This window comes from Haliaeetus leucocephalus, unplaced genomic scaffold, assembly GCF_000737465.1.
Source record: "Haliaeetus leucocephalus isolate CR32 unplaced genomic scaffold, Haliaeetus_leucocephalus-4.0 Scaffold173, whole genome shotgun sequence".
Taxonomy (NCBI): domain Eukaryota; kingdom Metazoa; phylum Chordata; class Aves; order Accipitriformes; family Accipitridae; genus Haliaeetus; species Haliaeetus leucocephalus.
This window is the reverse complement of record NW_010972609.1, coordinates 6652151-6668695: the sequence shown is the minus strand read 5'-3', so window position 1 is coordinate 6668695 and position 16545 is coordinate 6652151. Positions and strand designations below refer to the sequence as shown.

General features: G+C 39.2%; 1 protein-coding gene across 2 annotated transcripts in view; it reads left to right on the top strand.

Moving 5' to 3' along the window:
* Positions 1 to 16545, top strand: part of WT1 (Wilms tumor 1) — a 35866-nt gene that overhangs the window by 12917 nt on the left and 6404 nt on the right. For both annotated transcript variants that reach the window (XM_010563748.1, XM_010563749.1), the window contains exons 5-6: positions 8582 to 8684; positions 10176 to 10326. In XM_010563748.1, the coding sequence (XP_010562050.1) occupies positions 8582 to 8684; positions 10176 to 10326 (254 nt within the window). The remainder of the gene's footprint in view (positions 1 to 8581; positions 8685 to 10175; positions 10327 to 16545) is intronic.

Sequence of the window (16545 nt, the reverse complement as noted above, 5' to 3'; positions counted from 1 at the left end):
CGAGAGCCGCCGGGTTGGTGCAGCAGCGTGGCTTCACCTCGTTGGGTCTGCCACCATCAGCGAAAGGCCCACCCTTGATCCTGGCCAAGAGAAAGCCAAAGGTGGCCTGCTCTGCCCTCAGTAGATAACTGGCTACGAAATCTCCCCTGCCGAAGGTAGGTATCGCCAACTTGCGTTGAAATGTTCTCAGTGTCCAGGCACGCGCAGTCTCAAGTGAACAACAGAAGTCTAGAGAAGCCCGCACAGATCTATACTTCCACGTAGTTGTCCATAGATGTGAAAACCTTGTTCAGGGTGGACTTTGTGTGCAGTGCTGTAGCATCACAAAGGAAAAAATACTAAGGGTCTGCTTCTCGCTCATTCGCAAATGGTGTTTGAAGGTTAGAGGGAGAAGATAGCAGCACAGTAAACTATTTGTATTGAAATGAACGAGAGAATTGAGCCTGAAGAGATCCGTCAAGGAGCTCTCTTGTGGTTAGAGGAGATCCCCAAATCCTACCGTTGTGTACAGTTCGGTGTCTTTGCTGCTGATCCTCTCTTTGTAAAGGTTATTTCCGACTTCTTTTTTTGCCATAAGTGTTTTTGATTTCCTCTTTAAACTGTACCCTTTAAAGATCAGTCATTGCAATATTAGACACTGTTTTGTCTCTTCTGAAGAAAATATCCTGCAAAATGGAGAAACACATCAACCTTGACCGAGGTCCAAGTTATTAAAGCGAGGAAGAGGTTATTCTTTGGGGAACTCAGTGAAAAAAAAAAAAAAGACGACACAATAGAAATATTAAAGGAGTACTGAACAAAATAAATGGCTTCTTACTTGTCCAGGAGTCAGACTGTTAGCAGTGTAAAGTATGTGACCTAGGATGCATGAAAGCGGGGGGGCGGGGGGAAGAAATCAAGATGAATGATCTATGGTAAAACAAAGCTGAAAGTTTTGGTATAGGCCAAGATTGTAGAATCTGTGGAAAATCAGTGCTAGACATAGCCTCATCACTGGTAATATGAGCCAAAATAGTTATCTGTCTTTTCTGGCTGAGAGTTACAATACACAGTACCTCCAATCTCAGTTGCCATGAACATAAGGTATTCTTCCCAAGATTTACATCTTTAAAATATATGAACTGTTCATAAGTGATTCCCAGGCGTTTAGTATTTCAGATGCTTTTCTCAATCTTGCAGTTGTAATTTAAGAATTTTGGAATCAATCTTTCTGTTGAAATATGGAGCTTCTAGGTTCTGTCCAACGATGACAGTCCTTGTTTAGCTCCCTGCCTTGAGTTCTGCCCAGCACTTCTTCCTGGCTTCGATAAGACTTTTGCACATTATAAGAAGGAAGAAAACATTACCAGTAAGTTCTGCAAATAGTTAGAGAACTCTGCAATTATATAAAACTTATGGTCATACACTTTATACTTGACAGTAGACCAGCTAAGTAGCTTGCTTTCTGGGTTCACGTTTAGCGTAAGTTTAGTATACTGAAATGAAGCTCTTGCCATGCATTTTGGGTAGAGATAGTTAACAGCTTCTATGCTTAAGTTATCTAGCAGTTTATCTGTGAGGATTCTGTTTTTTGCTGTTTACGTTCTTGCCAGTATTTGACGGATCAGCTCCAGAATCTCCTCGCTGCAGATTGAAAGTTTCAAATTTGGCAAGGAGTACTGTCAGGTGGCCAAAGCTGTGTTCTTTTCAGTGACTGTGAAAATCATTCCCGTTGAGTTGCAAGCTTCTGAACAGTCCTATTTGTGTGTGATCAGAAGCAAGAGTCTGGCGTCTAAACTATCAGATGACTTTTATCTGCTGAGAGCCTGCTTCAGCCTATGGCTTTAAGGCCTTAGAAGACTTTTTTTCCTGAGTGTTTTTTTCCTCCCTGGATATTTTAATGTCAGATATTGGAACAGAGGGCAAGAAGTTTCTTCATCTCAGTGGGTTTTAGTCTTTGAGTGCTTTCAGTAGGTGTAAGCATTAGGGAACTGCAGAAGACATGGCCTGAGTGACAAGCAGAAGTGGGCAGTAAAAGGTATGGAATAGAGTGCCTGGCCAGCCATTGCTAAGTGGTGGAGAGAGACACATAAGGTGAACAGAGATGTTGTCTTCTGGCAGAGTGCAACAGTGTGGTAGACTGGCAGGAGAAGGGGATAGAGGTGTAGATGGGGAAGCAGATAGAAAAGGCTGCAGCCGTGAATTCTAGATGTTTCTACTTACTGGCAAACCTAAAGGAGGTCTGATGGCCCAAACCAAGCTTCTCTCTGCAACGAGTTGGCCCTGGAAAAGAAGACAACCCACTACTGCTACCATATAGTCCAAGTGACTTGGATCTGTGTTGTAGATTTTCACTTAGGTTCTGAATGCCAAAGATTGAGCTCAGGTTGTGTTTATAACTCCTGTGAGGGAAGAACAGTGCCTTGTGAGCTAGTGCGTTGATTATGTGTTGCCTGTTTATCCAGGGACTTCTCTGTCACCTTCTGAACTTTGGGTAGACAAGAGGGAGGGCTGGCTTGTTGTCTGCAAGAACTGTCATACAAACTGGCAGCTTCAAGGATCTGAAAGGAAAGCTTCATGGCTAAGGCAGTGAACATCACTGTGGGACTGGATTTTATCTCTTCAGGCTGTTTGCTAATGGTTTGTTCCCCATTTTGTGGTATTTTGTTTGGAGCAGCTGAGATCAGGTTTATACTGTTGCAGGAAAGTCAGTGGGTCCTTTGCTTATTACCCTGAGAAGTCAGGTCCCAGACATCTCAAAATGGATGTCCCACATTAGTGGACACCTTTCCCTTCAGTTTCTGTCCTTAATGTTTTTGCGTTGCTTTCTTATTTGTTCAATGTGGAAAATACTGTTTCCCTTCATAGTGTTGTAGAGGTAGATAGACCTCCTGACTATAATACCCTCCTTGATATTTTGATGGGTTCTATATAAAAGTGACATGGAAATAACCTACCAAGCAGGAAATGATATGGCATGGTAGACAAGAAGTGTAGCCACATACCCAACAGCAAGACTTAACAGAAATATTGCATAGTTGTCTCTTCAGCTGCTCGAGTAAAAAGTTTTGATCCATATTTCCAACAGTCATCTGAAATGGAGTATGTAACTAGACAAAATTTGTTTTTTTCCCTTTTTTTTACCCAGGTTTTGCCTTGGGTGTTAAATAGTCAGCATGTTCCACGGAAATTTGTATTTATTGCTGTTTTCTCAGGCTCACTGGAAGGAAAATTAGTTATGATCTCTGTAGAACACTATTAAAACTGCATCTAAAACAAAGCAGTGAAAACATTTTGTCTAGGAGTGAATTGTAAAGGTTTTTCGGTTTAGCTTTGGTGGTATTATTAGTAAAGTTTGGAGGTGCAAAACTTCCTACTTGGGTTCAGTTCTGCAGTCAAGGTGAACTGGAAATGGACAATGACCTATTGTCTCTAATACTGAATTTCCCCTTTCCCACTGATGGCCGAGGGTCTCATTTTGAAGGGAAGTGTTGGGTGAAATCCTGATTCCACTCAGGTCAATGGCAAAAAAACCCAAACCAAACAAGGACTATTGAAGTCAGAGAGACTAGGGTCTCCTGAAAATCCAGTGCCTTCCTTTCATCAACCAACTGGTTTTCTCATGAAAGATGGCAGAAGGGCTGTAATCTGTGAAATCAGATTTTTTAGTATTCCTTTGCCTTGGAAAGTGCAGATAAAAATGCAGCTTTATACTCCACCCTCCGTAATAGTATTAGACAAAAAACAGGCAGAAACATGATCTTCTATATAACTAATCAGAATCTTTTTGCTGTCTCCATACATATTTTTCCCAGGGTGCTAGGATGGTAAATATTTTAGCAGAGGGAATTAACTCTACTTCTCTTCCTTTATGTTCTGTTATCAACGGGACTAGCCCACACCCTCACTTTGCCTCATTTTTGGCTCTGTTTCTAAACCCTAAAATTCCTGTTCCTGCATTGAAACACAATTAAATTGATGCTTAATGTGGTGCCTGTTTTATGTAATCTTGCTTTCTGGCTTTTTTTATTCTTCCAAGTCTGAATCTCATGAATCAATGTGTATTCACGTTTCATCTGAAATTTTCTAACTCTCCTCAGTATGCCCTAAAGCTTCCCTTTTTTGGTTTATGAAATAATAATAAAAAGCTTGACTCTTCAGATTAGGTTGTAACTGCTTTATACATTAGACAGACAATTTCAGTTTAGCAAAGTAAAAATGGTGTGAGAGAGAAATTGCAGCTTGATTATTTTTTAAAATATTCAGATTAGAGTGTCATCTTTTATGAGTTTTTTTATAACCACTTAGATTGATACAACTCTCTAAAGCTGCTCTGTTTTTCGTCACACATTCTCATCTGTAAAACCTTCATTTTTATTAATCTTCGTACAATCTGTACAACTTTGAGATTAATCATTTTAAAAGAGCTACTCTCCGAGTGTTAAGGATTTGCTGGGCTAATGGTAAATGCAAGCACTTCGAAATACTCTACAACACATAGCGCTTGCTTAGCGTTTTATGTTGCATAAGTATCAGTCTTTGTTTCCCAGTTATCTAGAGTTACGTTTTATGGCTATGTTTCCAGGTCTGTTTCTGGCTGCCTAGAACCAGGGAACAAAATACACCCCAGTCCTTTTTTTTCACCAACTAACTCGAATTCTAAATATTTATAGTCCAGTTCTGCCTTTGTGCAGTTCCCACTGAAGTTAAAGGGAGTTGTGTATTTACAAGTAAAGGCAGGACTAGACTGTGAGGCCAAATCCTTCAGTCCTTGCTTGAACAAAAATTTCTGTTGGATCCTGGCAGGCCGGTTTGGCTGCATCTGGTCTTGCTTAGTTCTGACTCCTTTTAGGACTTGTGAAGGGATCGTCTAGCATCTCTCCTAACTATAATTCTGGGCCTTACTGGGAATTTTTTTTTTCTTTTCTTCTTTGGTTAATTCAACTGTTTGCCCGCTGATTATCCCCCTGGCTTTAGCTGAATTCCTGCTGGGGGCTGCTCAGCCCTTGGAGCAGGGGAAGACGCGGCGCAGGAGCTTTGGCCCTGCTCTCAGCCGTGCTCCTCGGAGTGCACTTGCAGCAGGGCAGCGAGCAGCTCCCTTGGCAGTTCTCCAGGCTGCTCTGGTGTTGCCTGAGCAGCCCATCCTGCTGGGAGAGAACATGTTGGTCCTGGTCCCAGAAGCCTGTCTCTCCCAAAGTATCAGTGTTTACCTACCCTGGATGATCACTGTTCGTCTGAACAGTGCAGTATAATCTCTAATCCGTCTTCTTTTTAAGTTATAATGCATGTATTGTTAGTGGATCTGGGGTGTGCAGTGTACACATTGCAGTGCTTTGGTGGAGATCTAGGCTGTTACCTAGTCCTGAGAGTCTATCAGGATAATTTTTCATTATTATACTTAGAGATTTGGTGGCCTAAGTGTATAGGGCATTGTCTCTTCGCCTAGTTAAACGTAGAGTGCCTGACTAGAAAAGGTGAAAGTTAAGGAATCTCCTACCCTCTTCAAATTTCCGTTTAGTTAATGTACTGCAGGTATAAATTCATCAGTTACTGGTATTGCTCATGTATCTGGCATTGCATCTGATCATTATCTCTTGTATGCAATAAAGCAGGTGTTTGAGTTTCAGTAATGTATTTAGGAGATTTATACTGGTTCTTCTCTCAGTGCTTTTATTTTAGTATATAAATTGCAGCAGTATGAAACAAGCCAACTGTGCAAACTGTGGTATACATTTTGTGGCATACATCATGGATGCATTGAGTAAAGAGGCTGGCAGAAAAAAAATTGTATTTCACAATGAGGTTATTATCAATGAAGAGTGAAGGTTGAAGTTCAAGAGAGCAGTGGGGTAGGGGCGGTTTGTGAAAACTCCTCCTTCAGTGTTCCAGTTTCTCCACCGACTGGAATGAACATTCACCTGTTAATAAATTATCTCCCTGAAGGTCAGATTATTCCATAGTGCTTCATAGCGAATAAACAGTATTTTAAGCAAGAAATCTCATGTGATACATTTTGCTGTCATCATCCATATGACCACGCTGAGTAGCAGCCAATGTTGACAGAAATGTGCCCAATGTAAAATGGGAACTAGGGTTCCTGATTATTAAAGTGTCTCTCCTAGGGAGCTGGTTAAGTAGATGGCTGTTCATTACTTAGTGTATTATGGGTCAAGAGCCTCAGAAAACAAGTTTTAATCTTCAAGGCTTTGCAGTTGTATGTACAGGTTTAGTGACGTGTGACTAGAAATAATGGGAGGAAATATGAAAAAGGCTGAATGTTGAGGAAGGCTTCCCAACTGTCCAATAAAAATTGAGATGGAGATCATCTGGAGGATACCTCCTGTTCATAGAGCCATTCCTTAGGGCACAGACAGGGTCTTTGTTCTGCTGCTTATTCCTGGGAGGAATTATTTCATAACTGACTGGTCTTTACAAAAACGGTTATCACTGAAAGATGAAAACCATGTGAATTTGGAGGGAAAGTTAGGCTGTGTTTTATGGTATAAGCTTTTACTGCATATTCTTGTTCCTCCTTCTAAAGTTTCTGTCCTGGGAATTCTTCTTATCTAACTTTGTGTCTCTTGTTATTGTAGCGTGTAAGGCTGCTAGTACAGACGTGAATGAGAGGCTACACGGTTACTCAGGGTGACTAATGCTGAAGTTGATATTTACCCTTGATTTGCTGCTACATTACAGATCAGCAATAGCTTCTACTGCAGCAGTTCCTCCTTATAAATGGTAGTTCTGATTTCATTTCTGTTTTAAAATGCACTGCTTAATTTGTGATCACCATGGGTGTCACCATGGGCTGGGTGCTTTTCAACCTTTTTTTTTTTTAACATCTATGGACTTGCTGCCTTTAAATAGAGAGGAAAATTTCATGCTGGTGGGGAACCTGAATTGAGCAAATGGTAATAGCAAATGGTAATTTGTTACTTGTATTAGGGAACGAAAGGCCACATCTGGGCCCTGAGCAGAGAGGAGACCCTATTTAGTTGAACATGGTACATATCTAGAGAAGAGTTTAATCCATTTAAATCAGATAATGGTATCTTCTTTTATCTATTATTACAAATATTACTACAGGTCAGACATACTTTCTTGCTGCCACCCTGTAACTTATTTCATTATGATCACTCGTTTGCCACTTAAAATTGAAATAAACAGAGCATACCTTCCTAAAAAGGTGTAGCCTTTGATTTGAATAGCCAGGTGGAGCCAGGATTTGAAACTGGTATTTTAAGCAGCAAAGGAATCGATCTAAAGGAACACATCTGCCAGATGGCAGCTTGCGAGCCACTATGGGGACGAATAATGAGGAATGCAACCTGCATGCTGCATTAAGAGCTGTGCACAAATGCTGCTTCCCTCCTCTTTAGCAAGGTTCACAAACCATTTAGACATCTCCTGCATTCCAGTTCCACAGGCTGTTCTGCAAATCACTTAAGAGGTTTAAAACTTCCTTGTAATTCTACTCTGCACATGAACTTTGAGTGAAGAGAAAGGAAGGACCAGTGAAATGAGAGTCTGGGCCTGAGGGACCCCTTCAAACTGCTATTGCAAGCATTTGGCAAAGACTGGGATAACATCTTATGTATCCATCTTTGTCCCTAGCTGTGTGCCCTTGGGCTTTGTTCTGGGCTTTCTAATTTCTAGTGCAGTGTAAAACATGAACACTTACTGTTGCCAATGTATATTAATACATATGGCAATGTATACACTAATGTAACATACTAATTTAAAAATAAAACCTAAAATATGTTTACAAAATTTTGACATTAAGAACGTTGCAAACAGGAAATGCAGCAATGTGCCTAACATCCTAGACAGGAGAACATAGGATTTTGAAGAATATAGTTAGATAAAACGTCTGGTTGTGACACCCCCAAAACACAACAAAGGTTACAAATTTTTAAAATTGCTGTGATGCTGCTGCATGAGGAATCTTGAAAATGTATACCTAGTAGGGATAGGCTGGTTTTGGTTTTTTATTTTATTTTTATAAAGGGTTAATTTGTAGCGCATCCTGCAAGCTGATATGTGGGATAAATAGTTCGGACACTGATTTGTAATCTCTGTTTATGAGTACATGACTGCTATTCTTATAAATGTCATCACTTTCTTGGTAGTATCTGGTAATATCTGAGTCATGAGGTGCTGACAAAAATCCACTGCACTTAATGTGAAACTTGAGGCATTTTGCTCATTCCAAAAGATATTAGCAATAGTCAGCCCCACATTTAACTGATAAATAATGTGTACATGTGCACGACACAGTTATGCTGCTATGTGGATTTTTTCCTCTTACCTAAAATCTTTGTGGAAATACATCAGAGTTCAAATCATGACAATTTTTTTTACCGGACTGTCTTAATGGATACTAATAGATGTATGTATGGAGTCAGTGTATCGTGCCAGCGGGAGCAGATCCATACGAAGGCAGAGCAGGCTTCCTTTGGTGAATTTCATTTGAACTTGGATATCCTGGCTATAAAAGTGAACTCTGCATATGTTATCACCAACTTAAGCAATGAAACCTCTCACATGGAGCTGAGTACTGAAAAATGTTTAATTTTTCCATTATTCCCCTCTTTATTTGCAGCCATACAGCAGGATATGAAAATGAGAACCACAGCACTCCCATGTTATACAGCTGTGGGGCCCAATACAGAATACACACCCATGGAGTTTTTAGAGGCATACAAGTGAGTATAGTAGGGCATTCTTCGTAGGGAAGTAAAACTGCTGCCTGTTTATAATGTTCATTTACTACTTCACTGGTATTTATAAATCCATCCTTGGTTTGTGGTTTCCCTCTGTTATCAAGAAATGCTTTGCATAAGTGTCCTAACTTCACTGAAGCCACTGAAGTATAATGTAAGATTTCTTTCTGACACAGTCATTTAAAATTGTTTATTTCTTCTTCTGAAGTGTATCTGTGAGGCAATATTCCTTACCAGCGTCTCAGGATGGTCCAAAATATATGATCCAGTTTACAACTTCTAGCTCCAATCGCTTTGGCCATGTGAAGCTTCTGTGGTTACAATGGACTATGTGTGACAACTATATATAAGAAAGTGTTAGATGACATTTTGCTTTTACGGATTTCTAAACTTTACTAATTCAAACATATTTCCTTAAAACAAAATATAATAAGTGATTGTTTCCTAATGACTAAGTAATTAGTGAATATTTGGAAGGAACTTGCTGTTCATGGGAGTTAATTTCCTCCCTTTCTGAAACAGTCATATCATCAATAAATGCCTCTGAAAGATATACCTTCTTAAAACTGATGGCAAAGTCATTACATAATATCTGTCTCTTTTGTGTTGCTCTGTGTTGTCAACGCACATCAATGTTTTTAGATAGCATCTTTTCTCCTTTTCCTTTTCTGTATAGTTTAACAAGTCATTATTCAGTGGCAAGGTCTCAGAAATAGGCTCGTGAGCCAGCTTTTGTTGAGTGAATAAAAGTAAGCAGTTGACATTGTTTAAGGAAGTTAATTGTCACAGAAGTAGAAGATCATCTTTGATGGAACATTGTGACAGTGGCCAAAATGCATTAAGGCTGAACTATTCACCAGCTCCACCCAGACAGTCTTTCTTGTTTTGTTTTTTACCAATTTGTATTAACCCAATACATTAATTTCCCTGTCCTTTAACTTCATATAAGTATTTAAAATAAAGAGGAGAATGCTACTCTGGCTCGTGCTCTTATCTCTTACACTGGTATAAGCCTAAAACTATTTAATATGCCAATGAGTGTTCTTCCAGGATTGTGTGACTATACATGAGGTCAGAATGTGGCCCATTTAATCTTGCATATAAATATTGGTGAGATAATTTAATAAGTACATCTCACTGTATTTCACCTTCAAATAATTTTGATACTCTCCAAAGAACAGGTTAAGGTATACTAAGGTTATACTTCGTTGTACGGCTAATGTAGAATAATATGTAGAATGTAAAATTTAATGTAGAATCAAATAAAATTTAGAATGTATTTTAATGTAGAATAAAATAAATGTAGAATATACTAAAATAAAATAAATTTAGAATAAAATAAGATTGCCTGTTTGCAGTATAATATCTTTAAGTACCTCTTTCTCGTGGAGAAGTGCCTCTGTTTGTCTTTGAATATGTTAAGTAAAAGCTTGAGAACATAGACGTTGCATTAACAAGTCTCTGTCATTGTAGGATGTCCGACGGGTGCCAGGTGTAGCTCCAACTATTGTCCGATCAGCAAGTGAAACAAACGAAAAACGTCCCTTCATGTGTGCATACCCTGGCTGTAACAAGCGATACTTTAAGTTGTCCCATTTACAGATGCACAGCAGAAAGCACACTGGTAAGTGTTAGCATGAATTGGTATAAGTCACATTACAGGACTGGACAGCAAGGTGGGTAGGGTGATTTTAAAATAGCATAAGGTGCATGAAACGATCTGCCAGATCAGGGGCAGTGAGAATCTGTTAACTATTAAGAAGTTTCCTCTGCAAGAGGAACTTAGACATTTAGCATCCTCTTGTCCTCCTGTGTAAGCCCTTTCTGGTTGGGGGTGGAGTCAGGGATTGGCAAATGAGATCCCTTGCTATGGGATCTTTCCATGAAAAATTGAGCCTGAAGTCAGTCATTTGTAGACTAAAATCTGGATTCTCTCTGAGTTCTGGCAATATAAGTTACATCTGAAAACGTGGAAATCAAATGCCCTGCTGCACCTTGCCAAAGAGTAAACAGAATTATTTCCCCTATTGGGAGATTTATACTGTTGGAAATATAAAATTATTATATGCCTTTAGATATGCTCCTTATGCATTTTTTTGATTGCCTATCCCATTTTTATTTAGACACTTCTTTCTGTGCTAATCTAGAAATCTGTGGATAAAATCTGTAAATATGGATGTTCAGTTAGCCATTAATATGACAGAAGGTCAAAGGGATGAAACGGATAACAGGAAGGCAATCCATACCGCTGTGATCTAGCAGATTGTCTAATATTTCATAAAAAAGAGTTGCGAACTTTTCCTTCTGGAAACCATGTAGTGACATTAGTTAATTGTGTAAAATACTTATAGGTGAGAAATGAACATTACAAAGCATTTTTAATTTCTGAATGGGCAAGTCACAAAATATTCAGATAGACATCTTCAGTGTTGCTCGGATTACACGTTCAAGATAATTTAGATTGTAATGAGAATTTAGTCTTTAGAGATGAAGGTCTACAGAAATGCTATTTTATTTTCTGTAAATAAATTGGAAACAAGAAAATTTGGAGATCTTTTGGGATCCATTAACTGCAGTATTTTTCTTGAGTATGCCTAAAGAGTTCTGAATTTTTCTCGTAATCACTGTTTCTTTCATTCCTAAATTGATTTACTCTGTATTTTAACAGTCATAATTTGTTTGTTCTGGTTCTGTATGTTATGCCATTTAATTGCTTGGCTTTCGCAATTTTGTTTCTGGATGCTTCACAAGGACTTGAGCTTACATCTGTTTTTTTTTTTTCCTTAACTGAAGAAGGCTTTCAGAAGTATACCACATATAATCTAGGCATGTAGGGTCGCAAAAGCCCCAAAAGACATAGGCTGTAGGACTATGGCCATCTAACATCCCTAGAGAGACTTCTCCCATTGTCTTTGTGGTCATACATGCCCCTTCTTTGGTTTACGCTATAGTGGAACAGGGTGGGGGAAAAACAGTTTTTTCCCCTCAAACATCTCTTCTGTACAGGTGGGCCCAGATCTTTCTGCCACTATATTTTGATGTGTTGACAAAAAAACTTACTTATTTCTCAAACCTTTGCAAGTTACTTTTCATAAGAGACCAACTTGATTCCCAAAGCTTGTATTTGCTGATACAAACATTGCCACTGAGAACACTATGTAAGCTTTCGAGGTTGGTTGCAGCTAAAGAGAGGAAGCAAGGGATAGTGCATTGCTGGTGTGAGAATTGCTTGGGTAACTTGCCTGGCTGATGTGTTCAGGTTTACGATCAGAAGGGAGTTCTCCCCTTTATCAGGCTGGCAGGGTTTTGTCCTCAGCCTGTTCTATGGGTACTAGCCATTTCCTATGACTATTGTCTGGAAATTTTACTTACCAAATTCCCAGCTGCTCTAGAATATGATGCTCTTCATTTCTTGGCTTCTCCTGTGGTCCGTTGGTCCTAGTTTTTGGGAGTGCTTGGTGAACTATGCTGTATGGGAGCATGTGGAGTGGATAGTCTACAAACACTTTTGAGTTAACTTATTTTCTTGGCTGCTTGGTGTGATGGAGGGTCTGGACTTAGTGACTATGATGGTCTTTTTCAGTCCCATGCTCTTCAGGTGTCCTGGGCAGTTGAACTGACTGTTGTGATGCAAAGCCATTTCCAGTCTCCTTTGTAACTTCATGTCTTTGTCTGCCTAACCCTGATTTGTGTCACCTGCATGTGGCAAAGCTGATTGTCAAAAGCAAAATTTGGAAACCAGTTTTGTCCAAGGGCAGATCAATCATCACGATGAAGAATGTGTGTGTCTTGTTACTAACAGTTATAGTAGCTACAGTTCACACTTCTTTGCACCTTCTTTCTTTTCTCCACCTGCTTGTTTTTATATGTATGGGGATATAATTATGTGGCTGTCTCTTAGGGTCTCTGGTCATCTTTCTGTTTGTAACCCAATGAACTCCAAAACCCCATTCTAGAATTCTCTGCTAGGTACAGAAATTGGGCTTGGTAGAATTAGCATATTAGACAGAAAGTAGTTGGCAAACATAACACCTAATATTCTTAATAAAAAAAGGGATGTGTCTTTTCTTCTTCTTCTTCTTCTTCAGTATTTTGATGGAGAGGAATCCTGACGAGACAGCCTAAAGTCAGGAGAGCTGTCAGATGTCAGCTCAAGTGGAGGATAATTTGGTTGTGTTTGGTATACCTTTCTACAGCCAACAAAAAAATTTACTAGTCCTCCTGTAAGATTATTAGTCCTCCTGTAGGGTGGTTCTGGATTTACTCATGGGTTTGAAGCTCTTTCACCTTTGTTAGTGTAGTGGTAAGTTAATTTTTTAAATTACAAACACATGATTTGAAAACAAGCTGTTACATATATCTGATATTAAACCAGCAGATTGTATCTTTGCAGAATAATGTTGGCTCTTGATTATCTTTTTTCTTTCTATAATAGATACTTACAGAGGACTGGCTCATCAGATCTTCCGTTCTTCACCAGTTGCAGCATTGCAAAATCAAGCAGGGCCCTGAAACACAAAGTTTGATTCTGTAATCAGTTTTTACCAATGTTTCAACACAGCCGCAGTTGAAAATATGTTGACATTTTGTACTCTCCAAGACTGCTTATCCATTATTAACAATGCCTTTATTGAAACACGTACAGCCAAACCCCTTTTTTTCTTATCTTGGTGTATTTTGCTGCAGTAGATAGGCCTCTGAAAGGGAATGCAAAAAATACATATAACTTTTCAACAGTACAGCAAATAATGTGAGTTGTCATCCTGTGTCAGACTTCAGAGACTTCTTTGCAGAAACAAATTGATGTGTAGACCTCCATAAATTTCATTTATGATGGAAACATAGCATTCTTGCCAGACACCCTTTGGGTTCAGTGCCACACATTGGAAAAACTGGATTTATCCTAATGGAAAGCTGAGCATCTCTGCAGAGAAAATACCCTCTGCCTGTTTGCCAGGGATATTCTTCAACCTAAATATGCTCAACTGCAGATATGAGCTTCTGCAATGAAGTGTGAGAATCTGTAAATCAGGAAGGTTGTCCTTTATGTGGTAGGGGACTCAGGTCTTGGTGGTGAATTTCTGAGGCTCTGGGGGATGTAAGTAATGCAGTCTAATAATGATTTTTGTGCTAATCATGTAACAGTGATTTTGCTTTGATGAAAGCAAATATCCTTTCACTATGGCATGCGCCACCGTGCTGCTAAATGCTTTACAGTCATGAGTGCAGTTCATCATTACAACACCTTTGAAAGACAAAGCTATGTCCTCTACATACAGAGATGATAAATGGATAAATGGGTGTAATTGTGCCTGAGCTGGGAACTGCACAGGCTCTTCTCTGAAGAGTCTAGTGTGGTAACTTCTAGGATAGCACTCTCATTAATATTACTTTGAAATACTGACCTTCATACTTAAGCCATGCAATACCATTCTGCAGAATACTGTGGAAGCTGAAAGCTTACGTGGGTTCAGAAAACAACGGGACAAATGAATGGAGAGAAACTCTATTAACGAGTGTTAAATAGAAAGCCACCTTTGGTTTAGAAAGTTGCTAACTCATGAACTGCTGGATACTAGGAGAGTGTCCAGGGAAAGTACTGCTGCATCTTGGCTATCTTCTGCTCTCCTGCAGGCATCTTTGGTGAGCCATGGTGGGAAACTGCTGGGCTGGATGGACCTTTGGCCTCACCCAGCATGGACTGCTTTTAGGCTTTCATTTCTATGGCATAAAATAAGAATACTTACGTATTTAAAATACAAGATCAGTTTCAAAACAGTAATGACATCTCACACCTGAACTACGGTGTGAAGATGACAGAAAACGTTACCTATAAAGGCTCCCTCCTAAATAAAAAACCATACTTTTTATCTAAGTTTGCTAAAGCAAATGATATTGAATAGAAAAATGTTATATTAGTGAGGTAAAGTTGTAATTATGGGGTTGGGCTTGTTTGATTAAGTGGGTATACAAGAAAGGGGTTTAAATTGTTGAAGGGAGTATAGACAAGCCTTCAGATTCTCATTCAGACTTGCAGTCTCTGGTTTCAAAATCAGCCTCCTCTCCTCACATTTTCTTGCTAGCGGTGGGCTTTTGCTCTTGCAGTAGTCCTTAATTAAATGCAATGATTATGAATATTTTGTGCAACTGCTACAGTGGTAGGAGTTTCTGTTTTCCCATGCATCTGGGCAAATGAATTTGCTCCAGAGAAAATGTGGATGCTTCCTCTAGTTTAAGTTAACTATTTTTTAGCAAATAGGTTTATTTTATTAGAAGCTTTTATTGCGATACGTGCAAAGGCTGATTCATACTTTTTCTGCGATTGAGCTTTATTTTTATTAAATATTTCCCTAAATATTAAAGAACTGCTATTCCCTCTATCCTCTCTCATCTTGACTATTTCATTATGCACTAAGTTTAGCCTTTCTTTTGTGTGCCCTCCTTCAGTAATGAAATGTAAATAATCATGGAAGCCTCTGAGTCACAGGTGGAAGGACTGGTGAAGCTTCATCTTCATCTGTTTTGTTTTGAAATTGTATGTGGTCACATAGGAAGGTGACAGCATTATGGGATATTTTTCATACATTAAGGGACTTCAGCCTTTTACTGGCGAGGCTTTAATAGGCCTGGAGAAACTAGACACTGCTCTAACCCCTCTCAGTATAGTGATTTAATGAGGTACTAGCAGACTTCTTCTAATCTGGGACATTTCTGTTGTCCTGTTCTGATAAAACTTACAGGAGTTAACAGGTATGTGGCAGTTGGCTTTGGCAGGCATTTTGCTTGGCTCTAGCTGACGTGGAAGATGTAGAAGGAAAGGGAAATTAGGATTTCTGTCCAAATATTGTGCCCCTTTTTGTTTGTTTGCTTTTTTGTTTTCTACACAGTGTCATCATACCTCTGTGTAAGCATCTTGGATTGATTCCATTAATATATGCATTGGTTAAATTTGTCCTTAATTTAATCAAGATTATATTTCAAAGTATTTAGAGAAATACTTTCATGTGCATGCCATCAGACCTGCTATACTGTTTTATTCAAATTCCTCCTTAACCATCTTCTGCGTTTATATTGCAATTAGCAGACAATCATCCTGTCACTGCATTCTGCTCTGCTGACATTCACCCCCTTAAATCTGCCAAAGGACTGAATTCCTTGGAAGTAAGTGGTTTCTCAAGAGCAGGCACCCCCCAGGGAGTCCTTGCGGTCAAAGTGTACGGAACTATTTCAAACACCTGTGGCAACTTTAATCCCTTATGCTAATAAATTAAGCACAGCAGACATGGAAATTGTCCACACCTAGGTTTGAGAATCAGTAAACTCCTTTGGGTGACTGTCACAGGAAGCTAGCTTGTTCTTGCAGATTTAGCTGCTTTTGTAAAATTTTGATCTTAGCTACACCGGTATGAATTCGGAATGCTCTCCTTAATATGCTACTTACACTGTGTCATCTAGATCAGAAGGCTTCTGCTTTAAACTAAACTAGAATACCAGTACAACCAGAATACATTTCCTCATCATAATAAAATCAGAAATGCAGACACTTGCAATGAAGATTTATGAAAGTGATATGTGTTTAAAAATACAGCCAGAGAAATTAAACCCACTGCCCACTTCAGCTGATATTTTTCTTTAGGTCCTTCCTTCTGGACCTTTGTTTTACATCTCAGCTTTCCACAGTAGACAAAGCAGGTCCCAGCTGGTCTCGTGTGTACCTTCCAGATAAAACCCGGGATCCTCCCAGCGTTGCAGTGAGAGTTGTTCCATTACTTCTTGTGCTGAGGCCTCTGTGCAGGGCTGCGGCACTGTAACCAGACTTTATAGAGGTATAAATGTAGTTATA